This window comes from Pteropus alecto, unplaced genomic scaffold (genome assembly GCF_000325575.1).
Source record: "Pteropus alecto unplaced genomic scaffold, ASM32557v1 scaffold76, whole genome shotgun sequence".
In the NCBI taxonomy this organism is placed as follows: domain Eukaryota; kingdom Metazoa; phylum Chordata; class Mammalia; order Chiroptera; family Pteropodidae; genus Pteropus; species Pteropus alecto.
Window position 1 is genome coordinate 22,126,469 of NW_006443138.1, and position 27,307 is coordinate 22,153,775.

Here is a 27,307-nt window from a genome sequence, read left to right on the forward strand (position 1 = left end):
ATATAGTAGGTATGATATGAAATCATTAAGAATAACTTAAAAATAAAGATAATGAGAAATCTGTCTAGTCCTGTTGGTTCAGTTGATTGTAGTGTTAGTGGCAATGAGGCCAAGGGCATGCGTGGCACTGATTTCCTCACGGCCCAGTTAGCTTCACAAAAAAACCATCGAAATTCATTCTAAGGGCATATGTGAAACCACTGCCAGCTTTAAGGAGGAAAGTGACAGGCAGTGTGAAGGGAGAAAGAAAAGATACCAGTTAGTATGCTGTTATCTGAATTACAACAAGAGAAGACAGTGGCCTCAAACAGGGTAGTGGGGACGTAAAAATGCAGGCACCGTGAGTTAAGACAGATGGAAGTTAGAATTTCCAAAGTGAGTAAGAGTGAGTGAAAGATTCCTATCAAAGTCAAGGCCACCTAACAGGTAGATAATAACAGTTTCACTGGAAAGGGGAAAAACAGAAGTATGCTTTCAAAAGGGAAAGTTTGAGAAAATGAAGATGTCTAAAAAAGAATTGGGCTTTCAGCCTCACAGCTTGGGAAAAAAACTTGGATAGTAGCTACAGATGTAGGAATCATATGTACGGTTTTAGGAGTGGATGACAACACCCATGGAGAGAGTGTAGATGAAGAAGACTGTGTACAGATGAACAGAAATCTGTGGCCTGCCAACATCTCAAGGAAAGCATTAAGAGGCTGATGAGACTTGGCCAGAAGGAAGAAAGAAAACCCAAGAGTATAATGTTATGAAAGCTAGAACAGAATATTTTGAAAAAGAAGTATGTTCATTGTATTCAGAAAACAACTTAAAAAAAATTCTAAAGCTATGCTACTTCAGGCTCTATTGAGCACAACTTTAAAAAATAATATGTATGCTACAAAGTTAGAGGAACAGTTACAACTAACTTCAAGAAACTCATAATGAAAACTAGTGACCCAAGCAAGTATTAAATGTCTAATTCTCTATTACAGCAGCAATAAGTTTCTAGGACAAGTCATATAGGATCATCAATATAAAACCATCATTAGTAACTCTATACGTGTATTAAAGCATACATGGCTGGCATACTATGGCCATGAAAATCCTTGCTGAATGCCTGAAAGACCTATGCCAACCTGCATAACCACACATATAGATCAGGGTATCAGAGCATTCTTGTACTAGCTGATAAGTCAATAATGATTTCTTCTGGGCAAAGGGATGATTTTTTGAGAGAGCTAAAATAGATTCTCATGTGTGAATGTTAGTTCTATTATATTATACCACAAAGACATAGTCAAAGAACATTACTAACAGCCTTATTTTTATGAGTGCAAATATAAACTGCCATCTGAAACATGGAAACGTAAGTCAGCCAGGGACAACTGCTGTTGACTATACCCTGCTTCCTACCACATACATCTTTTGTTTCTTTCTACCACTGTTTCCTTTTCTTATTTTCTTTGCTTTTTTTCTCTTCTACCTAATTTTAGCAACCACCACTTAAAAAGGTTAGTGTCTCATTTGCTTCTTGCCCTTCACAAGTCCATGAAGCCAAGCCTCTTACAGAATAAACTACTTGGTACCTGCCTTTATTTTTATGAATTCATTTTTATCTTTTGTTTAATGCAGTACAACTGAGTGATGAACATCAGACCAGGGCTACAGATTTGCATTCTAGAAATATTATTAGAGGCTGGTCTACCATTCAATATAAAATATAATGTAGATAACATAGAAAACACATTAAAATGAAAAAGATACCAAAAGCTAGTGTAAAAATAAAAGGATCAAGAAACATGATTTAGAATAGGAATGAGAAAGTCAATGTAGGAAAACAATAAAGATACAGAAGAAAAAACTATAACAGTAATTTCACTGAATTAGGATGTTATGAGCAGGTTATTTTGGCATAAAAGTACTTTCTTGGATTCTTGAAGACTATAGGTAGATGCTTAATCTAATAGATAAAGCTAAAAATATAAAGTTACAAGTCTCAATTCCAGTTAACCTTGAAATTTATAGTTCTAAGTCTTTTAAGAGTAAAGATGGTTAATCAGAACCACTGGGAAGTTTTTAATTTGAAAACCACATCTTCCCGAAACACCTCCGATTGATCAAGACACATATAGTAGGCTTCAAATCAAGTTAAAGAACTACTCTGTTAGAAAATAAGCAATAAAGTAGCAGGCCAAATGAAGGAACACACAAAAACAACTTCCTAAATAGGGCGTGGGTATTTTAAACACTAACTGATAAGCAGGATCTGAAAATCAAATTTTTTTCCATCATGTAAGTCCTGCCATTAAAAAATACTATCGAGAAGAGAGAACACAGTTACCTCTTATTCAAGATTCCTCTCTTCCGCAAGCTGTATGAGCTGAACTTTTTTATAAATAGGTGGTTCAATATAATGGTTAAAAGCATGTTACCTGTAGCTAGAATGTCAAGGTATGAATCCCTGCTCTGGGCTTATGACATGTGAGACTTTACAGGTAAAGTCACTTAGTCTTTTGTTGTAAGTGCTTTGGCTGTAAAATATGATAAGGCTGTTGTGAGAGTAAAACGAGTTAATATATGTTAAGTACTAACAACCAATCTGGCACCAAAAGTGTTATGTGTTACTTATCATTTTTGCTACTGTTCTTAAGAAATGTTTTCAGTTGTTCCCCCAGACTTTATATCTAATACTGATATCCCCAATATTTCTGATTTTCCTCCTCCATTCATTTTTCTCTAATACACATATCACTAACACACTATACATTTCATTTAGTTGTCTTGTGACTTTGCCCCATGTAAAAATAAGGCAGTGATTTTTGTTTTATTCATGACTGTATGCTTGGAACCTAGAAAAAGTACCTGCCACATAGCAGATATCTCATGAATACACACAATCCCGGCAATTCTAAGAAGCACATATTCTTACATTTTATTAACATCTCTGAAATTGGGATGTAATTTAATTATATACCTAAATTATTTACAAGTAAAACTGCCAACACTAAATCTATTGTTACGGGGTATATAAAATATATGACAATTAACAATCTAGATCTGATGAAAGAATGTATGTGTCAATGAGTGAATTAATAAACGAAAGAACTAAAGCGACTGACAAACTTCAGTTTTACCTAACCAAAATTCATGTACTTTGAAGAATGATTTTAATGTTACTTTCCCTAACTATAAGCAGGTTATACTAACAAAAAAGTACTTGGTGTCTTGATCATTTTCTTGGGCAGATAAACTCATAGCAGATTATACCTGATGATGATTTGTTTATTATCATTTGACTAATTGATCAGTGACAAATGCTCATTAGATGAGTGAATTATTTCTAAATTGAACTAAAACTACTCCTCTGGAAATAATACTCATTTAATCTTACAACTGTAAATACAAATATAATGCTTTGTAAAATATAAAAATAGCCTTTTTCACAATCTAAAAAACATTTCAAAATGACAAACTATATATATAGACATCGAAGACAGCAGTTTGTTCAAATTTTAACAAAAATTAAATTCACAATACTAAGAAGATGAGTAAGAATTTTCTAAGAATAAAAGAGGGAAAAATATTGCACACATTGATTTAATGGCCAAAGCAGCAACAATAGACACAAAATTTTGAGTGTTAAGTGACAATTTCTAGAGATTACACATAGCTTCCATCATGTTGTCAAAGGCAACATATGTATCCCTTCCCTTAATTTTAAAAACAATTGTAATAGATGCAAAATTTTCAGTTAACTTAATAACTTCACTAATTAAAACAAAATTAATATAAGGAGTACTGCCAAAAATAACAGTGCAAAAGAGACTACAGTGCAAACAAATGGGAAATCATGTCTATAAAAACAGAATGCATCATAGAGGGGTATTTAGTTAACAGGAGACAGAATTTTAGTTAATAGCAGAGTAATACAAAGACATGTATGGTTGGGGGAAGTGCAGATTTGAAACCGAAGTTCAATATCATTTTTACGAACAAACCGAGTTGTTACATTGAGGGCTTTTTAATGTAAATGTTCCTATCAATTTGGTGATCATTCAACATTCAACAATTGGCTTTTAGATTAAATGTAGTAAGTACATATGATTGAATTCATTAATTCAATCATATGTACTTACTACCAACTGAGAGTAGCATATTAATGTATAAATCTCTAAGGTGATATAAAGTTAGCTAATATTTCAAAGTGGGTTTGCATATGAACAAATTCCAAGTTTTGTCAAATACTATCTGTTAAAGTCTGTGAGTCTATTCCTGATTCTCTGAATTTACATCAACAACAGGGATCCCAGATACCTTAAAATGGTACAGCATACTGAAATTATAACTAAGAAGAGTTCACGTTTCTATTAGTGGTTCTGACTTGATGATAAGATCCAAAAAATCTGGAAGAGTTAACAGGTCTTGCAGAAAAAAGAACATACCCTAGGTGATCTGAGCAAGCCCTTTTAGAATATGTGTGAATTCTGATACTGTCATGCTACCTGAGAAAAATCAAAGTAACTGCCTATCATTAAAACAATGAGCAAGTTATACAAAATTATATAAAGGTTTAAAAAATTTTTAATGTGATATGATATTCTTTAACAATTTGGAAATAACTTTTTGCTATTACTTTAAATTTTATCACAAGTAGTAGCATGGCATAAGATATTTAAGAAAAAAATATTAAAAACACTTCTGCTTAATTTCTCTAGAATTGGCTTTGGAATACATATTTAAGTTTTAGCATTAATAATTTCTCGACCTTACTAAAATAAGTTGTAGTCACCAAAGGTTCATCCTCATGTATTTGGAAATGCCTTCTTTGTGATGTGAAACTTCCTAACATTAATTTTATGTCCAACATGATCAATGTATGAAAGACCATCCTTCTCAAACCATTTCAAAGACCATAATGCACTGAAGTTATAATGAATTTTCCATCTTTGTTTCTAAAACAGAAACTTAATACAAATCAAAAATTATGAAACCAAAGGCTTCTTTGAACGTAGGGAAACTGAATATAATGCTGAGATTAAAAAACTATTTTTAATCAAAAGAAATGTCTACTAGATCAAAAACTGCCATCTAATCAACTTCATTTGCTTTAGGACCATCTGAATTAATTACTAAAATTTAGGTTGAAAATATCTCCAATAGCTACTGGCAGTGACAACTATTTTAAGTCACCTGGCAAAATGAAGGATAGCGAGTACGGTTTATTTCCACTGAATGCCCTGAGGGATACCAAGCCTGGTTCCATCCTATCTAGCTAGAGGGGAAAAACAACCTTGCTATCATAAACAAGTGGCAATAATATGTACAACAGTAAAAAATATTTCCTCCCACTAACTGAAAATATATAAATTAATATGCAACATTATTTCTTAATTTAAAGTTACTTTAACTGCACCAATCTGAGAGTTAACCCATCTTTAATGTCACTAAAATTATGGCATAAGCATAATTTTAGTACAGTAGCCCAGACAGTATAAGCATGTTTATTTTTGAGTCAACGATACAGTACTCTCTGCACAAATAACTAAAAACAAATATAATAAAACTCACCTTCATTTGGAGATGTTTTCAACCTGGTGCAAATTCCATAGACATCTCCATAGCTTTCCTGTATTTTTCGTAATGCATCTGTAGACCTGAGCTCCATGAGAGCCCGCAGTTCTGCGAGCGTAATACCAAAGTCTCCATCATGATTAGCTTCCTTCAAAGAGTTTTTTACTCCACTATATGAAACTGAGTTGTTTGCCATGTCGCCCATCACAAGTATAATTTATTAGGAGGAAAATGTTTCCCAAAAGACACTAATTTTCACTTGATGTATTTCCAAGATGAAAATCTCTTAAATATGAAAATCTTTCTTAAACCAAACGCTCATTGTATGACTTCGTAAAGCAGCATCAGCAGCATTTCCCAGAGAAGTATCTTGACCTTTGGCCCATGATTAGTTTCCTCATATCAATCATGAGATGTACACATCTGTAAGCAGAAAACATTTAAAAGTTATTAAAATCCATCTTAGAGTATTGTGCATGCAAGCAAATGTCATCAGGTAAGCTAATGAAAGTACATCATTTACTTATGAAAATATTTTTTAACTGTAGCATTATGCCTTTAAAATGTTTTACATAATACAAGATCAAAGTATAACTTCTAAATAGAATTGTATTATCAATCACATGAGATCTATTAAATGAAAATGTATACCACATGACTGAATTTTGTCTCTTTCAGTATTACTGTTATTAACAGTTATCATTAAGTACTTACGTTCCAAGCACTATGCTAGTTGCTTTAAATTCATTCTCTCATTTAATCATCACAATTTAATTCCAAGAGGTGTTACTACTCTCTACTCTTCTACGAGTAAAGTCTCAAAGAAATTGAGGGGTTTCTGCACAGCTAACAAATGCCTGAATTGGATGAGCTAGGATGTCTCCAAGCCCATGTTCCTTCTAGTAATACACAGACGTATCTTGCCAAACCTTTCATAGAGAATAGCCCCTGAAAGGGTAAAAAGCAAAATGAACCCTCTAAATGCTTCCCTGCAATTTTCCTAAGGCCACTCTGTGACACCACCATCTTTTGGGCTTCCTAAAGCTATCTTCCACCAAAATTTTTGTCACATGTCACTACCTCAGGTCTTCACTTGATCAGTTATCCTAAGAAATTCTCCACCCATTAGTCACTCTTTACTGTTACTCTATTTTCTTTGCTGACCCTTAGAATTATCTGAAATTATTTTGTTCATTTATTGATTTTCTTTTTTTTTGGTCTCCTTCCATCTACAGTTTTAGTTCTGAAGGCAGGACACAGGTTTGTCCTATGCCCTGAGAACCCAGAACTGTGCCAGACACACGGTAAACAATCAGTAAGCATTTGAGGAAAGAATAGATGCATTACTTTAATTTTCTTCAAAATACTTTCAAGTTCTCCTCTTACTCTAGAGGTGAGCTCTCAACTCTTCTTTCTCCATCTATGTGCTTTAAACAATCACCTCAAAGTTAATAGATACACAACAATGGATTCACCTTATTCCTAAATCAGAGCGCTCCCTCTCCCAATCACCTGATCCTAATCTCCTAAGCTTGAGATCTTAAATCATCGTAAATCACCATTCATCCTAAACTCAGTTACTGAGTTGGGTTAACCCTTCCTTTGAGAACCCTCTTCTATTATAATCCTTTTCCTTCCTGATCTTCAAGTCCCCCTTGCACAATAATCATTCCCTTCAACTCAGGTTCTCTTTCATTCCAAAATTTCCTATATCCCTTCTGCATCCTGCTGCTACATTTAGACTTTTAAATAGGCACGATGCCACTATATCTAAACCTACAGGATGAAAATACAGGCCTATGGCTCATGCCCCTTTTTGGCATTCAAGCCTAAGCTCTATTTTGTAACCCATGTTTAATACATAAAATGTTTCATGATTAAGAACTAGAAAAGATTACTGGCAAGTGCAATTAATCTTCAGCTATGAAGTTGTTATGGGAATGTTTGCAAATCATGGTACGTGGTTCTCAAAGTATCCATCAAAATCACTTAGAGGGTTTGTTAAAATAATGATCACTGGGCTCACCTCCAGAGTTTTTAGTTTCAGTAAATTAGGGTGGGCTCCATAATTTGCTTTTCTAACACAGTTCCAGGTGATACTAACTCTACTGTTCCAGGGAGGACACTGTAAGAACCATGAGACAGGAGATGAGCTAAAAACTTTGAATTTATACCAGCTGGTTGAGGATGGCTGGTCGAGAAAAATTCTGCCTGCCTTGGGTTAAATTTGCAAGAATGTCGATTCTGTAAGACATTTTCTTTCATTGCCTGCTTCTTCCCACTTCACAAATCCTTATGCTTGCCCAATTATTACCAATTTTACTCGTCTCCTAGGAAAAGAGGGTTTCCTCTTACTCATATATCAATTATTATAGTAACCCAACTTCAAAAACTTGTGAGGTTGTTATCTGATAATCTTCAGGAGTTTTCATACCCCAAATCTGTTGGCATCTGAACATCACCGCGACCATAAAACAAGTTATTTATTTACAGATAAAATAATTAAGGTTCATAAATCTGTTTGTTGAGGGGCATATATGTCATCATTCCTCTTGTTTCCACAAAGAGGAATTTTCCTCAACATCTGGCCTCTTACCCCACCAATTATCACTGAGGTGAAATGAGCTGCATGACAGGAGATTTTCTGAGAGCAAGTAGACACATGTACCTCTTCATTTCTCAGCCTTCTTTCGGGAACCAGATGTCTGCAAGACTCACACATTCTGGTCTAAGTAATTAGGGGCAGATCTCAAGGTTAAAAAATCTATTGTTCAAAGTGCCTGGGATGGGGGTGAATAACTGTTTAGTTCTGTGTTCAATATTAGAACCTCATTGCTGTCACAACAACAACAACAAAACAAAACACAAGTCCTTCATTTCAGTTTTTGTCATTAACAAAACTACTTCTATTTCTATGTGCCAATCTTGGTCTTCTCTCAACAGAAGGAGAAAAGGGTGTTATTTTCTGGGTGCCCTTAACTTTCTCAGGATACACAACAGAATACTAATAGAGCCAGGATTTGAATCTCCATCTGTGACTGAAAAGCCATGCTCCTTCCACTATAAACTGTCTTCATTTCATGTCCTCACATTTATTAAGTTGAAATGGAAGTTTTCGTTGGTCATAAAAAGTCAAAAAATACCAAATGTGCCAATTTATAATAAAATCAGAATTCAAGAGACATTACAAGTAGATATTTGTTATTTGCCATCTCAGCACCCTTTCCTCCCATTTTTCAGCAACACCCCCATATCCAGACACCCCTGCCCATAATGATGACTAGTTTAGGAATGTGGATATGACTCATTGACGAATAGGCAGCAATGAGGCTTCTGCTGTGACTCTGAGGTAGAGACTTGTTTCTTCTTACTGAAAAATTTAGGATGTGGAAAGCCTCTGAAAAGGATCTAAAATAGAGGGAGAGAAGGAAGGAGAGAAAAGAAGATGAAAAGGAGGAAATGTGCCTGTCAGTGCTGGATCACTTGAGCCTCTTGGTCAATCAGTGCCTAAAGTCTGTCCTATCCCTGATCTTTTTGGTAATTTGTCAATAAATTCCTTTTTGAAGTTGGGTTTTCTAACCCTTTGCAACCCACATGGTTTTGATAAGTAGGTGATTACCAATCACGTTCAGTTCCCCACTGTTTAAAGAAAGGGGAAGCAAGGCAAGAGCACCAAATGCAAATGAGCCACTTTCTAAAAGTGACTATTTGAATTACTGATCACTTATAAATTATAAATCAGGCTGCTGTGTATTTCTAGATTGTCAAAAGCCTCTTCCACTATTTTCCTCTCTACCTATTCTTTACTCTTCCACTCACTCACCTAACTAGTGAATTGGCGAAAATGCTAAGGACAAGAAAAAAGTTTTGCTTTTTGCTTAACTACAATATGACAATTAGAAAGAGACACACTATTTGGGATTGAGATATAACAAAAAGTAGAACATTTAATTTTGCTCCTCTTTGTTCTCCAAAAGATTATGATCTTCCATTTAAAAAGTTTAAGAAGAAATGTTGTTAAGTGTAAGCTAAGGCCCCCAAAGAAGGCAATTTTAAAGAAAACACACAGCTACTCTACGTAGGCCTTTTGGCCTACATAATTCATCCCAGAATCCCTGCAGGATGTATGATCAAACCACTCTTGGTGGTCTTGAAGGATTATGGGAAAAGAAGTGGTTTAAGACTAACATCTAACATAGGGAGATAACAGACCTATTCTACCTTGCCTTGGACAAACACATCTATAAAATATAGACACAGTAACAGTAAATACACACTTTGTTAAATGTGTTGATACATATAAAACAATTTGAACTTAGCCTGGCACATAGTAAATGGTAAATATGTTAGCTATTTTTATTGTTATTTAAAAATATTTGCAGCTACATTCTACAGAGAATCCCCCCTCCCCCTAAGGGATACTCCCTCTACCCCACGCCACTTCAGATGAGGAATGTTTAGAAAAATATTTCTAAACCTAGAAGAAAAGAGAATCCTGATGATGTCTAATAAATGAAGCTCTGCTATGCAGATAAAGCATATAATGAATGACTATATCAAAAAAACTAATGAATGAAGGAGAGATACCAACTTTTATTTATATTGTAAATAATAGGCCCACTACACTTTGCATTGGTCAGGTCTAAATTACCATGAAATAATTCTGTAAAACAGTAAAGAGACTGTTGAAGAAACAGGAAACTAGTCCATTGAAGAACTAAAGGAATTCAGTGGAGGGGAGGAATGACTCATGATAGCTATCTTTGAACATCTGAAATTTTATAGTGTATAAAAGTGACTAGATATATTCTGTAGAGTACTAGAGGGCACAAAGAATGAAATGAAAAAAAGTTAGAGAGATTTTGGATAACAAGTTATCCAAAATTGGAATGGTTCTATAGGAGTTAATTTTATGTCAACTTGGCTGGATTGTCCAGATATCAGGTTAAACATAATTTCAGGGTATGCATGTGAGGGTGTTTTGGTATGAGATCAGCATTTGAATAGGTAGCCTAAATAAAGCAGAGTGCCTTCTCCAACGTGGGTGGTCATCAACTAATCCACGGAGGGACTGAATAGAATAAAAAGTGAAGAGAGGGAAATTCACACCCACTCTCTACCCAAAGGCTTGAGCTGAGACTTCCGTCTCCTGCCCTGAAACTGGGAATTACACCATTGGCTTCCCTGGTTCCCAAGACTTGACCTGAACTAAACCACTGGCTTTGCTGGGTCTCTAGTTTGCCGACAGCAGATTATTGGACTGCTCAGCCTCTATAACTGCCTGAGCCAATTCCTCATAATAAATCACTAGTGTGTGTGTGTGTGTGTATTTCCTTTTCATTCTGTTCGTCTGGAGAAGTCTAATACAGGGTCCCTCAGTCAGAACTCTCTACTCCTGAAGTTGATTAAGCAAGATATAAAAAGAATGTATAGAGCGAGGCCTCAATACCTGAAGAAAGCCCACGCCTTTTTTGTGACAATTTTAATCTTTAAAAATCTATTACTATTTTAAAAGGTAACATCGCTGGTCCTAATGCAGTAAGCATGCTTTATACATGTACACAACCGACTTCCCATTCTCCATTGATCCTATTTAGCTTTTAAAAATCAAGATTCTTTTTAGGCAAGATTACTTCAGAGATAACATACTCCAGAAAAGAAAAGTTACTCTTTCTTGTATATAGTATTGAAATATACCATTTAATTTGAAGACCTAATTTGAATACCAATTGTACTCAGAAGCTTAGGAAAGTCATTTGATTAACTCTAAATTTAAACAAACTGGTTACAAACCAAAAGTTATTTACTTGTTAGAAACCAATTATTTCATTTGACCTTTCATTCATTTGTCTCTTAAAATGTCTTTTGAGTCAACAAGTTAAAGATCTCCAAGTAATCTTGATTTTTTTCAAATCACTCCCAATTCAGAATGAAATTTCAAAACAAAAAGTTGTAAACCTAAATTTTACTCTTCAATTTTCTGTTTACAGATTTTTAAACTACTTCAGTGTCTGAATCTGTAACTACTTCAGTGTATGAAGTGACTTGATTTCATATATTCTTTCCCAAGAAATCTCAAACAGTTATTTTAAGGTACCCACAGTGAAACAGCTCAATGTCTTTCAAGTTTCAACTGATATACTGAAATAAAGTGTTAAGTCAAATATTTATTAGCTCTATAACATGTCTCAGTAAAAATTTTAAAAATAAAAATTAGTATTTACAAAGGTTCTTAATCCATGACTGACTGATTCCATAGGAACACTAATTATGGATCTGGGTTTTGAAAAAAAAATCCTCTAAAGACAGCTTATTTTCAATGAGTTAATAAGAGAATAATTGTTTATAAATTTCTAAATCAAAATAAAGTACTAACCATAAACAAATTTTAAAATCATTCTGTTAAAAAATGGCTACAAAGAATCATGGAATTTAACAGCTGAAAGGGAAGTTGGAGATCAACTCCAACTGCTGATTTTATAGCCAGTGAAACTCATAATCATCTGCTTCCAAAAAAGAATAAAGATGCTTACAATACAAGAAAGTAAGCCTTACATTCTCATAAAATCATTAAAAAGAAGAGCAAAAGATCAACATTTAAGTCATGGGATAAATCATAACAATGTATAGGTTTTCAGGAGGCTACTATCAGGGAACTACCTAGTATTGTAGTTCAAATAGTTCAAGACAACACCTTAGCTATTAAGACACACCATTTAACTGACCAAAAGCTAAAAAATTTTGTGACTGTAGCCTTTCCAAAGAGAACACTCAAAAAATCTCCATTTTCTTACTTTCCTTCCTTTTTCTTTTAACATTTATTCAACTTCCTTTGCAGACAAGTAGCTATTTCACTGAGGCTGCTATTGGCATTTTACTGACAGAGAGCATTATCTCATAAATTAAGAAACCCAGCCTATCCTGCCTGACTAGATGCTAGCAGTGGCACTCAGTCAGTGTGCACAACCTGAAACGCACCACCTTAAATGCCCCCTGTGGGAGTTGAACAGTATATCCACTACATAAGTAAGCCTAGATTTAGGCCCATTATATTGAAAATTTATTTAAAGGCAAAACCATGCCTTATTCATCTTTGATCTCCATATCTTACTTAGCAAGAGGTACTATGATCTGCAGGAAAAACAAACCAACCAACCTTATACCTGGATTCATACGCTAAATTTTAAAAATCTCCCAACAATTAAAACAATGCTTAATAAAAGATAAAAAATTTACTATAAACTACTAAATATAAAAGTACTAGCAATATCTGACTCTAATGGCAGAAAGAGTAAATGATCTAACTCTATGTACATCAAAGAGTAGATGCCTCGAGATCATGAATGGTAGGAACTTACTTTTACAAAGTTGTGTTGTATTCACATTATTTCATTAAAACACTCCAAAGAACCAAAAGATAATTCAATTTTAATGTTACTCTAAACTCATATTTTTCACTTTTTAAGTAGCTTAAAGAAAACATAAACACTGCGTAAAAGAGCATAAAGACTATAAAGCTTGTTTAGAAAAGTAATTTATATAAGGTGAGGAAAAACTGATACATATAAACAGGATTAAATTCGCCAAACAGGATTTCAGTTTTAAAGAACTGATAAAGCAGAAAAATAAGAATTGTGCACAATGCCTGATTTATTAGTCTCAAAGGATTCATGAATTCACTGCTGTGTCTGCGTTGACTATAATTAGTCCCATTCTCCTCTGTAAGTTACTTTTATCATCTACTAGAATTCCAGAGGCAGAGACTAAGTACAGTACTTTGAAAGGCAAGTTACAGCTGCTGTCAGTACTAAATTCAGCATGATCAACAAATCTCTCAGGGTGGGAAACAAGTAGATTAGAATAGGGAAGGCACTAATTTGTATTGTATAGCTTTTATCACACAGCTGCAATGATTTGTTTACCTCTGTCTTCCCAATGAATTGTGACTTCAAGGCAGGATTTGTGCCATTTATTTTTAACCCCCAGCATTGTCCAGAATATAGTAGGTGTTTAATATTTACTGAATAGAAATATTTCTGTTTTAACCTTAAGCTAAAAATCGACTTGAAAGACGGGTTTACAATAGTAAACACTGACAATCTAAACAGCAGAGCAAAACTGAACCTCATCCTCATAAGCCTATGTTTAAAATAATCTGCTAGATGTGCAGTGAGTTAACAGAAAGTCATAGTATTCAAGATATGCAAGATACCATGATATGCAAGATAATATGAACTTAACTTTCCTCTCAGACAAAAGAAGTTAAAATTGCGGGGGGATTGTTTTACGAACTATATAGATGTCTAACCAATGTACTGTATACTTGAAACTAATTTAAGTAAGTACATTTTTTTTAAAAAAGGAAAAAAAGTAAAAGTAAAAAAGGTCTTTCAGATTTTCAAATGAATTATACAATAACTGTTACATCGCAATGGTTTTGAACTAAGGTCCTAGATCCTTGAAGCTATGCAAAGTAATAATGCTGAATTTCATAAAGCCTGGAGGAAATGATACAGTCACTTGAGAAATAATTTGTTAGGGTTATCCATGCTTAATTAAAATGATACCAAATCAATATCATAATAAAATAAGCAATTAGATCTAAATAATAAATAAAAATCTTATCCAGTTAAGACAGCTATCATCCTTGCTGAAATTTGCGATTTCTACTTCATCTCCAACTCCCAGATCAACACATCTGAATTTAGCTTCTTCTTTGTGCTACACTTAGTCTTCAAGGTGACCACTGATCCCTCTTGTTCCTAAGTCTAATGGACATATTTAGTCTTTCTTATCTGACTTACTGGCAACCCTTGCTACTGCTAACCACACCCTCACTCTTGAAATGTTCTTTTGCCTTAATTTCTCTGACATTTGACTCTTGTTCCCAGCACACTGCCATCTCTGGCTGCTTGTTCTCATTTTCCATTGCTTGTTCCTCTTCTTGAATAATTGTCAAGGGAGTCAGGGAGGGTCTGGGTGGCACTGTAATCCTGACCATAATTGTCTTCATCTGTGTTAGTCAGAGAGCATGAGATCAGTTAATAGATAATAGTAAAAATTTATTTGCATGTGCCTTTACAAGTTTTTTTTCAGAGTCTCCCGTATTTCAGAATTTCACAATTCAATTAAAATGATGAAACCACACTATAGCAGTCTGGCTCAGAGAAAGTGTGAATAAAACCACCTGGTTCCCTTATCCTAGCCCCACACACAGCGACTATTCCCGATAGCCTTTAGCTTATAAAGAAATATGTCAGCCTAAAGCAGAACAGGTTTCATAAATTGGTGATTCATCCCCCTTCCTGGGCTGTAAAGCAATTACTCTTGCTTTTGATAACTGTCATTTCCAGCACGGATTATTTGTTTGTATCAATAAAGTATTTAATTAAGCAGAGTATGTGGTAAAATTTTAATGTGAATGACCCAAACACAGATATCTTTAAGTTCACTACAGACATTTTTGCTTTATGGTCAGGTGTGTTAGAATCATCTTATTTCAAACATTGATGATACCTTTATCTCTTGAAAGGTTCGAAATTTGCAAGGTTGTACTCACAGAGTAAAAACCACAATCCTTCTGAATTTACCACAACTAGGATAAATTTAAAAGTGCTGGGGCATATACTGGATTATTAAAAACATATATGTATGAATTCTACATACTACAGATCAGTGGTTCTCCAACTTCAGCATGCATCAGAATCACCTGTAGGGCTCCTTAAAACACAGATGCTGGACCCCACTCCTAGAGTTTCAATTTAGTAGATCCGAGGTTGGGCACACAAATTTATACTTCTTAAACTTCTCTGATGATGGTGGTTTGATGCTACTGGTCTGGAGAATCACTGTTTTAGATAAAAAGCGTGTCCTGAACTCTGATTAAGGAACAAACTGTTGGATTATCACCTTAATCCAAAATTTCCTGACAACAACATAAGCAGCAAATCACTCATCGTTATTATGCTGTCCCTAATGTGCATGAGTAATTGAAAGCAGATCATATTCTAAAAATATTCTGTGAGCTGCTTAAGTTGTTTTGATTTTTACTACCAAATATATTGATTTTTTTTTCACTTAAAATCTTATATAGTTTCCTACGAAGTAAATGTGGAGCCTCATACTCCTATATTTTGAACATATGTAAAACAATTTTAAATACTTAAAAGTATTAACTTTTAACAAATTTAACAGAATATTATCATTTAGATACCTACCTTCTGCTCTCCTCCAAAATAAACAACCCTTTGTTTTTTCTTCTATTCTCTTATTCTATTTAGGCATTATAGAAACTTTCATCCTAATAATAATAGTTTCCTAGTAAAACATAAGCCTTTGAAAAGCTCAAAAATAAAATTTTATATAATACTGTGCAGCTTACCACCAAATATAAGAATATGTTACATCTCCAGTTATATGAGAACAAAATGTTCTATCATTTTATAGTCTCACTGGTTTTTAGAATGTTAGCGATAGTCAAGGAAGAGATTTCTAAATTAAGTGTTTTTTTTTCCCTTCTGTTCAGGAGCTAGAAGGCAATATGAACACTTGAATGTCACACCAGCTGCTCTACCAGCCTACTCAGTTCTTAAGAGCTTCTATCCTGTCAGTTCACAAGAATCTACACTTACATGGTTAAGGAAACAGGATGCTCATTATGTCACTGAATGAGCTCACAAAAATAACGCTGGCAATATTTAGGGAGGAATAACTCTTATTTTGTAAATTTAACATGGCTTTCTGTTTTCTTAATTAAAAACTAGATTTCAAAGATTACTTATGCCAATATTTAAACAATTGAATACAGAACTAAGGGCAGAAGACACTTTCCATTTCTTTATACCCTTTTTCTTTATTTATGCAGTTTAGTAGTTAATTGTCTTTTTGCAATTTCCAGCTGTTAACCACAGGGTTGGTTACTAAAGAACAACTCCGTAAATCAAAACTTATACTTGCTTCCCTAAAAAAAAAAAAAAAGCTAACTTCCCAATAGTCAGCAATTCCAGTTTTGCTCTTATGTTTCACTTGCTCTTTTATCCTCCTACTATACCCATCTGGTTCATTAGTTACCCCTGAAGAGACATAACATCTGGCTGAGCAATGTTAGTTAAAATGTTTTTAAACTGAGTTCTTAGTTCTATTAGAATCTTATTTTTCTGTCATATACAATCCACTAACACCTCTGACTTGCGTGATCCTCTTTGTTTCAAGTTTCCTATACTCTCATCCCTACCTGCACTCAAGTCTACTTCAAGACCTTATTTCCTTGACTGATCCCTTTCTCCCCCTCCTTTCACTACGCATCTTAATAAGGCCTATCTTCAATGCTTCCTCCTGACCATCCGCTCTCACTGGATTAATCCTCATACTCCTGAGTTGCCTCTCTGTGGTGATCAAGAGCCACACCACGCAGACTTCTCAGTCCTCATCTCCTGATATACTTTTGTGTCATCTGCTAGTATTCTTCCCTCTTACCCATTATATCACTTCTTAGTTTCATAGGTCTCTAACCAATCTGCCTCAGCCCACATTCCTTGGCCTTTAAGATCTTTCCACACCCTCAATGAGGTTATCACCCAGGAGTCTCTCTTCCCTACAACCTCTCTTTTGGCAGTTCATACCACATTGTGACCTACATACATCTAAGGCTATGATCAAGCTCCAGGCCCATGTTTTCAACTGTTAACACAGACATCACCATTAGAATATCTTGCAGCACACCAAACTCAATACTAAGCTCATCACTGTCCCTTCCAAACCTGTTGTTCTTCTCTGAAGTTCCTACGACTCTCAAACATATCTGAGTAAGCCCCATCTATGTGTAAGGCTCTTTCTTCAAGTTTATAACCTAAACAGGGAGAAAAACAAGCACGCAAGCGAATACAATTAAGTATTGTAGGGAGAGCATCACCAAAGGTTTGGTGAACACAAAGAATGGGTATGAAGCTTCGAAAAAGGCTTCACTGTGTAGGTAGGATACACCTAAATTGAGGCAGAGAGGTGACACTGTATGGAGTGGCTGAAAACAAGGATATGGCACAAGAAAATGTTGATACCATGATAAAAACCTATTATCTACTTGTATCTCTGAAAAGTTCCTTCAAAGTTTGTCTTTTCTCCTTTAATATAACTTAAGCTTCCTGAGGGCAGTGGCCACAATTTGTGTTCCTTCCATATCTCTCACAGAGGCTAACAGATTGCTTGACTGTTCACTAGAATACAAATGAGTAAGAGTAAAGTTTAAATTATGTAAGCTTAATGAATTTAAAATCCTCAAACTCCCTTAGCCGAAAAGATGAAATAAAATGAACAGGCACACACGTAAAAAAGAAAGAAAACCAGGTTAATATAGTACCGAGAGGGAGAAAACATAGTTTTTAAAATTTGGGGGCTTAATTCTTTCTGATAATTTTTTAATACAGATGATTTAAAATTTAAATCCTCTTACAAAACTAACGAGAAACTTGTATCATCTTTTGAAGAAGGTCAGAACATGTTTAATTTCCTTCTGTAGCAATTGCAGAAAGTAAAACCAAGGAACCAGGAAAGTGATCAGAAGGAATGATTACTTTCAAGATGGTGAGAGACACTGGGCAGCACTGAGCCAGTGAACAATTCCCCTCACTAGAGGTCTCCAACAGAAGACAGCTTCAGTATGGGTGGCATGTACCAAACTGGCATCCCTCCTCTCATACATTTGTTTCAGTACTGCTCTCAGACTCTCCCCTCCTCCTTTCTCTCTGGACAAGTTTCAAAAAAATCTCCAAGTGTCATTTTCCCTAATGAAAGCTGGCCTATATTCCCTGTGCCTTTCTACTAACTTCTCCTTAAAGTGACATTTAAAATACCCCTCTACCCTGAGCCCATGACATGGAATTAGTCTATTTCTCTCTGCTTCTGTAGTGACCTTGCAGTGTTTCGGCTTCCTTCTTTGTAAAACAGGGATAACACCATCTACCTTCTAATTTTTGAGAAGTTTAAATAAATTAATACATGAAATATCTTAAAATCATCCCCAAGGTCTTACTGCCTGGCATTTAAAAGTAAGCACTCAACAAACTACAGTTATTTGTTATAATTAGCAGTAACATTTTTAATTTGTTTGTAATAAACTGTCATATTCAGCATACATAATACTTAAGTTAGCCTACTAATATAGAAGGCACATAATACATATTTGTTAAATATAGACTTTAATTCAATATTGGAATGTTGAATTATATATAATCACATCTAATAGTATTTAAAAATTAAAAACAAGAGGTCTATATCACACATCCAGAATTTTATAACAGCTGATCCACAATGCGATTGGTCCACTTTAAAACAGTTGAATGACACCCCAGAGAGAGAAAAAGGGTTTATTCCCACAATTAAAACTAGCTAATTAACTGTTGAAGAGTCTTTGAGACTTAGAAATAATGATTAAGAAAACTAAACACCAACCTGGGAAACCCTCTGTAATACAACTTTCAAGGTCGAAACACAGAAATATATCCATACAATGATATCTACCTACCTACCTACCTACCTATTGATAGATGAATAAGCACATAGACTTCACATACTATAAATGGACAAGAACTAGAATAAATGAGGGGGAAAATAAGCTAATTTGTCAGAGTAGCCTACAGTTATTCCTTTTTCCTAAATGCCTTGAGTGTTATTCAGAAACACTGAAGTGTTTCTCTTCAATTGTTAGGTGTTCAGATCTATCAACATTACAATGAAATTCTAGTACAATGGAAGAATTTGCCAACTCTGGTACAGACCTACAATATCCTTACCAAAACTGTTAACATTTTAACGTTCATGCAGATGATCTAGGACATCATACACATAATGTATACTGAGCAGCAAACACTGGTTTAATAATCTTTTCAACTTTTTGAAAAGTACCATGTAAACTATCAATCAAGGAAGTACAAATTCACATGTGCAATGCTGGCTTGAGTTAGAAAAAGACTAAATGTAAAGAGAAGAGGAAAAATGAAGTACTATACAAAAGACACAGGCACACATACAACAGAAGGACCTTCTCAGAACCTGATCACAGAGAAATGAAGTATAATGGTGTAGCCCTTTGCATTTAAAGGGCAGTCTTCAGAATTCATCAGCAAACTTTGCCTCTCATAATATAAAATGTTGGGACCATCTGAGAGAAATTAAATTTTAAAATCAGTATGTTAGATTAAGCCATATGGCACTGCCATTCTTGTAGATGAAAACCAGTAGAATACCAGCAATTTCATATGGTTCAATCTACTATAATTGATTGAGCAGAGTATACAAAATGAGCATCCTAAAATGAGCAAAATGGAACCCAGGACCCTAGATCTGACATTGCTAGACTGAATGATTCAATTTACCTTAAAGAAGGAAAAAAGTATTTAACAGTCAGAAATGGGCTAGTCAATCATGAAAGGACAAAGGATAGAAAGAACAACAACAAAAAATCTGGTCTTTCTCATTCACTCAGCGTTTAGGAGCTATGCAGTGAGGTTCCAGTAGTATCTGTATCCTGTTAAGAATTATAACATTGATAGTAGTTACCAGGGTTAAGGCTAAGACACCTATGCCAGGTACTGTGCTAAGCAGTTTATAGTACCCTCTACACAGGTTATTCTACCTAATCCTCCCAATGCCCTATGAGCAAGGTACTATTATTACCCCCAATTGCCAGATGAGGTAACTCATCTTTGAGAGGTTAAGAAAAGCCTGACTCCATTACACATTCCAAACATATTATACCACTTGTTCTGCCTACATACTCACTAAGCAACCTTCTAATTATGATGTTGTTTCCCATGTGGCAAATCTATGGGAAAGAGAATGTGCTAGCCAGGACTTGAGAATCTGTTTCCCAAGGCAGTTCCTCCCCCCCCCACCCCCGTAAATTAATAAGTTGGCATTCTGATTCTTACATCAATCCCATGAGCCTTGATAATATGAGCCTGACACACAAAAAAATTTATATTCAAGTATAGATGAACTGTGTTTCAGAACTGCAAGTCTCAGACTCTTTAACATGGTAAATCTACTCAGTGATGTAGTCCCAATCCTGTGAGGACCCTTTGGGGAATAGCCAATCCTCTTTCTCTCAAGAGAGGACATAGTTCAAACATCATCATTAGCAGTCTCTTCCTTTGTGAAATCTCTAGAGTACAAAGAGACAGCAATGAAGGGATAAGATTCTAATCCTGACTCCACTGTGCTAACATTTAATCCTGAGCAAATGACTCTATCTCCTTCTTCAGGTTCATTTTTTTCTCTTGTATAAAATAGAGAAGCTGGGCCCAATGATCTTATATTCCTTTATCACACACCCATAGCTGCCTATTTGGTGAAACACTCCTCCCTTGCCTTCGATGTGCAATTTCTAGTTTTATCTCTCTCTCCCTCTCTCTGAGCAATCCTTCCGTGTGTCTCTGACTGGCTCCCCCACCCACTTTCTGGCCTCTACATCCATCTAGTGAAATCTGAGATCCTCTACTCTTATCTTACCAGCACTAAAAGCTATGGCTCTAGATTTGTATTTATACACACTATCTGTACTCATTATCTGACTACTAGGATCATATGGAGCAGTGATCCCCATCAATTTTTGGCACCAGGACTAGTGCTCCTATGAGAATCTAATGCCTGATGATCTGAGGTGGGAGCTGAGGAGGTGATGCTAGCGCTGGAGAGCGGCTGCAAATACAGATGAAGTTTCACTTCCTTGTCTGCCATTCACCTCCTGCTGTGCTGCCCGGTTTCTAAAAGGCCATGGACTGGTACCAGTCTGAGGCCCGGGGGTTGGGGTTCCCTTATGATTTCTGTATACACTTGTGGCTTTGAAAACTTGTACCTTTATTTGATATACCCACATGCAATTAAATAGTCTTGGGGTCAGGATTACAAGTGGGTATTAGTATTATATTCTCCAAGTTTTGTCTCTTGCTTCCACTTAGTTTACCTATAAAACTATACCTCTAAGTCTCATTACTCTCTCATCTTCAAAACCTTGAGGGTAATTTAATTTTTAGTTCTAACCTCAAGCTCAAATCCCAAAACTCCATTCCTATAACCAACCTCCAAATTCCTCTAGACTAACGTTTTCCAAACTGGTGTCCTAGAGAAGGTCAATTCACAGTATGTGGATGCTATGATATAAAAAGGTCAGCACAGTAAACAGGTTTCTTTAGTCAGAGACTTTTCATAGCCTTGCACATTTCTGAATCTACAAGAAGGAAATATTATATGTAGCATTTCCTGAACTTATTTTTAACTACTCGTTTTTCCATGAGGCACCTATTAATATCTCCTGAAACTAGTGTTTCACAGAACACTTTAGGAAAGTGTTCTAATCTTCCCTATTTCAGTCAAAATAACAACCAGTTAAACTCAAAAAGCACCTCTCTCTCTCTCTCGAATAACCAAGCGGTAGCTAAGTTCCTTTTCCTTCCCAATTTTATCATATCATCCTTTCTATTCTCTCTGAAACACTGAATGTGAGACCGTCATTCGTAACAGTTATAGATCATGTAAAAAAATATTAGATGTGTTGCCATCAACCCTAAGGCTGTCATGAGGATTAAAAGAGAATGAATGTGACATCTTACATAATGTCTTTCATAAGCATCCAACACTTCTCCCTGAGAATTATTTGGAATTTGTTCCTTATTATGGCAAATTTTAATTCAAAGCTTAAGGATATCCATCTCTGATTAGACTAGCAATAGTCTTATACATATCAGACATGATTGGGGATTTTTAAATGAAGTAAATAAGAAATATGGGTAATATGAATACGGCATAAGTACAACAGTGGCACACTGGGTGTTACACCTAGCATTGGGTCACCACCCTCTTCAAAATTAATCAGGAGGTACAGAATATGTTACAGCTAGTTCTTCATTTATTCAAGCATTTAAAGTTGGGTTTTTCTGACTCTTTGTCTGTAAACTGCGTACCTCTTCAACAAGCCTAAGTTTAGAAGAGGTGAAGACAGTCATTTCTACACGTTTATTTGTAATTCCTTATTGATGTTAGCATGAAAACAAGCATCCAAAACATTATTTCCTCATTCAAGGTCTATCTGTGTGCTAGGTATTGGAGAAACAGTGGGACCATGACAGAATCATCGCTGTCTCTAAAGAACTTACGTTCTTCTAAAGAAGATATATACATACAATTATTTAATTACAATTATAGTAAGCATACATCAGCTATGCTTTTTAAACATTTGGTTATTCATAGTTTAGTAAGGAGAAAAAAAAAGTGGGCATTAAGCTCATACGGTGTTCAAAACTGTATGTTTCTTTAGAGCCTTTTGAAATTGGCCAGAAAATACAAAATGAGCACAGGGTTTTTAGAGGAAGACAGGGATGGGTAAGCGGGGATCTGCTGGCTACAAGGTAGTATTAAAAACAAATTCTTTGAAATTGTGCATATGCTAGAACATACCACAGAATACTACCTCTGGCTTGTTGCCAAATATAAAAGAAAAAACTCCCAATTTTGAATGTTTACTACATAGAGAGCACTGCTATCAGTTTTACATAAAGTTAAATGATTATAATAATGACTGTAACAATAACTAACATTTCCATGGTGATTTAGTTCATTATGGCCCTAAGAGATTGGAACTATTACTCCCTATTTTAAAGTTGAGAAAAGTGAAGCGAAATAGGTTAAGTAATTTGTCCAATGTCACAAAAACTATTAGGACAGAGCTGGGATTCACACGCAAGCAGTGTGGTTTGCTCCTCACCACTCTGCCCTAACTGCCTTTGCATGTATTTACATGGAGGCATGGTACCTGACCACTCTGGGATGTTCATCTATTTGAAAATTAAATACATACAACAAAGTTCATTATGTGAAAAGCTTTATATTACATTATGAAAATACAAAGAGGCTAAAAAATGAAAAGGTGCTGTTTTAGTTTAAAATGTCCTTGTTAAAAATAAACTAGAAAACCGCAATTTGTTCTAGCAATTAAGTTTATGTTCATGCATTTCACAATTAAGACATATATATATAAAAACATAAATGTCAATTTATCTCTTTCAGAGTCAAAATATTCGATTCATCTATTCCAAAGGACCACATACTTATATTCCGAAGGCAATATTACTAGTTACCCATTCTTTTAAAAATATTATCTTGAACTTTGAAAATATTTATGTTATTGCTGCATTAACAATGACCCTAAAAAGGGCGTCTTTCACTTCTAGAGTGAAGTACATGATCTGGCACAAGGTAGACACTTAAATACCTGCTAAGTGAACAAACATTACTATTTTACTATAATGCTAGAAAAAGCATGCAAATATAAAATTCATACTCTCCCCAATATTGTTGTTGGCATAACTTACAACTGAAGTAATGAATTGCTTTTACCACCCAGAAAAGTGGTCCCCACAACCAAGTTCATGATCATCAAAATATTGAACACAATTCAACTATTGCCTCTATGATAAAACGGTTTTAAAAAAGAGTTCTTTCCAGGCTGTCCCAGAATCCATTACAATGCTGGTGGTAGGTGTGCTGTTTCTTTCTGGGAGAGACGCTGCTTTTACCTAACTTAAAGCCCTAACTAGCCAAAATTTATTTTTAGATATAATTATTTTGAAACAAATGATAAAAGGTTCTCAAAAAATAAAGTTATTTAAAGCATTCTTAACAAATCTATTGAGGCCAGAAGAATTATTTTTACAACTCAGATTCATTATCATCAAAATGTTTCCTCACTGTAGGGAGGGGGTTAATTAGTAGAGAGGTGTTAATTTTTAAGGCAGCTTAACTGGTTGCATCAGTGTCTAGCATGTAAAACACAAAATCCAAGCTGGGGGTGGGCTTAGGAGATAGGGGAAGAACCTCCCAATTTCCTCTCTCCCATTGCAGGAGCTCTTAGGAGGTTCTGGGAAGTACAGATTAAAGGGCTAAAACCAAAGGTTTTCGATTTACTCTCAACAATATTTCCTGAATTCACCTTGGATGCAGAGAACCATATAAAAGCATTGCAAAAGAATTACCATCATGCTGATAGTTGGAAGAATTACTGGTGATAAATTTTATTAGACTGTGTGGCAGCAGCAGACATAATTGCACATGACTTGGAATACTCATTTAAAAATGATAACATTTTCCTAGAAAAGACCTGAAAAATAAGCATTTATTATATATCAATTTTTAAATGAGAAGAGTGTTTCTACTGTTGCTGTTTCTGTGATATCATTTACATTAAAAGGATAACAAAGTTGTATGCAAAGTTTAGGGAATATTGTCTCTTTCAAGTAGAAACACTACTTTTAATTAATCAAGGGTATAAAAATTGCAAATAGATGCAGTTTATTTGTTTTACGTTGCCACACCTATATAAAGCAAAACAAAATTTTCTGGCTCCCACATTCTTACAAGATAGTTACCTTTTTAAATTCACATTTTTAAAATAATTGTAACTCCCAGATATACCAAGCAGCCATTTATTATTATTACAGGACATGAACAACAAAAAAAAGTGAACTTTTTTAGAGTTTCAAATCTTGTTCTCTCCTTAGAAGAAAACTATGGAACTAGTGTCCATTATGGATCAAGAAAATTTTCAGAAGTCACTCTCAAAAACACAAAACAACTGCCAAAAATAAACCAATTATGGCACCAGTCTGAAAACTATTTCACAATTTGGAATATTAACAACTACTCTGTATATCCAATAATGCCAGGAAAACTACACAAGGACCAGCAGAGGAAGCTTTCTTTATCGTAACCAAGTGATACTGAATACAGACCCTGCAGGATATAAAACACCTTCTATTTTTCATGGATCCAGGGCCCAGCTTTTGAGGTACTCCTGTGCAGAGCCCAGCTGCTTTGAGTGATTTATCCACAGGAGTTTAATTTCAATTGTGTGCTGGGAAGTGGGAGGCAGTGATTATACTCACCCCAAATCTTTCTAGCACACTAATGAACATTTTAAAGAATAGTTTCCAACTGAGATTAATTTGTCCTTCAAATATTCTCCTCCTAATTCACTAATGGCAATATCTGATTCACCGTACTTTACGTGGAAGAACACAGGACCAAGCTCAGAATGAAACTTACACTTTACCCATTTTAAGGCTGAAAATGCCAGAGAATAAATGTACTTTCTGCATCCTCCTCTACTACCTTCAAAGGAAAACTGTACTGGAAGTAATACTACTTACACTTCCTTGAAAATACACAAACTGGTTCCTTCAACTCTTTCTGCACTTGCTTTTTTTCTCTTGGTACCAAACCACAGCAGTGTTCATTTCTTCTTCTCTGTGGTATCAGAAAATCAGGCATGACTATTCGTAATTTAACCAGTAGCAGACTATCAATTAAATGTTTATCTTGTCTATTGCTTTTCCCTCAAAAATCTAAAGGAAAACATAAAAGATGCACAATTTTCAAATGCTATAGCTAGAGGAGATCTCATATACCAGATGGCAAATTACATGTTCAATGAGTGGGACAAAAAAAACCCCCAAAAAACCTCAAGATGAAACCTTGGAATTTAGATTTCTTAAGTGGGAGGGGGAGAGCCATATTTAAGTACAAAACAGAGAAATCCTCAAAAAAAATCTAGGGTTTTAGTTTACTACAAACTTAACCCAAGCCTGCCTGCATTAACATTACACTAAATAAGCAGGGAAGGCAGCAGTGGATCTTCAAAGTTTCCTGAAGAAACTAATTAAGGAAAAGCATTATTTGTCTGAATAGGTCGGTCTCTGATACTGAGGAAACCTAATCTGTTTTAGAAGCTCTTGATTATACATTCATGTGAAATTGGGGGAGGGAAGTTGAGTGCAAGACTGAAAGCACCAAAAAAGAGCTCCCTTCCTGTGTGGGTCAATTGTTAAGGCAACTTCAAGGTGAAGTCCCTTGCACAGAAATCTAAATTCACATGCTCTTATGGAAAGGTAGAAAATACATCCTCCCATTATAAAAAAAAAATAACAAAAACCATCCTCCTGTTTAAAAGCAAAAACATAACAAAAACCAAAAGTAGAGTTAAATGCAATTATTCAGTACTTATTCATGGAAATGAACAATGAAAATTAATTTAACAGGGTAACGGATTACAGACAACTTTCCCAGTTACAGTTACAGAGACACTATTATGTGCTTACTCTTAATGCTGAAATGTTCCTCTTTTGAAAAACTTTACTCCTACAACCCCCATGGGTTAGGGATAGTCAAGATCATGTTAAGAGGTATCACCAGGTATATTTCCAAGCTCAGCTGAATTAGCTGTTAACTTCCGTGGAGAGAAGTGGAATGGGGTGGCGTAGTTAGTTAGACCACTGTTCATATTTTACCAATATTTAAAAAAGAGATTTTAATCAAAATAAAAATCATACAGACTAGCAAAAACTTTCATTAAGTCCTCAAAATGAGTGTCTACTGTGTGGCTGATAATATTTTTAGAAAGCCAGAACTCAGTGGCAAACATGACCATGTTCCCACCCTAATGAGCTTTAAATTCCACTCATTATCTGTCTCTTCCATCTATTTTCTAAGAATGATCAAAATCTGAAAGAAAGACAGTGTGCAAGGGAAGGGCACTATTTTAGAGAAGATAAAGAGAAGTATTTGAGACTCCTCAACCATGACAAGGAAGATGTGGAGAAAGAGTATTCCTTGTGGAGGGAACAATGATGAAATGTTCCAAAGGGACAGAAAAAAGGCCATTGAGGTTAGTGCACAGTGTACAAGTCAGAGGCCTGTAAGAGATGAGTTG

The 27,307-nt window shown here is 35.1% G+C and overlaps 1 protein-coding gene across 2 annotated transcripts in view; it reads right to left on the reverse strand.

The window, feature by feature from the left end:
• Positions 1–27,307, reverse strand: part of ATP2B1 (ATPase plasma membrane Ca2+ transporting 1) — a 111,818-nt gene that overhangs the window by 56,104 nt on the left and 28,407 nt on the right. For both annotated transcript variants that reach the window (XM_006923818.3, XM_015598507.2), the window contains exon 2: positions 5,551–5,976. In XM_006923818.3, coding sequence (XP_006923880.1) covers positions 5,551–5,758 — 208 coding nt within the window. In that variant the 5' untranslated portion in view covers positions 5,759–5,976. The remainder of the gene's footprint in view (positions 1–5,550; positions 5,977–27,307) is intronic.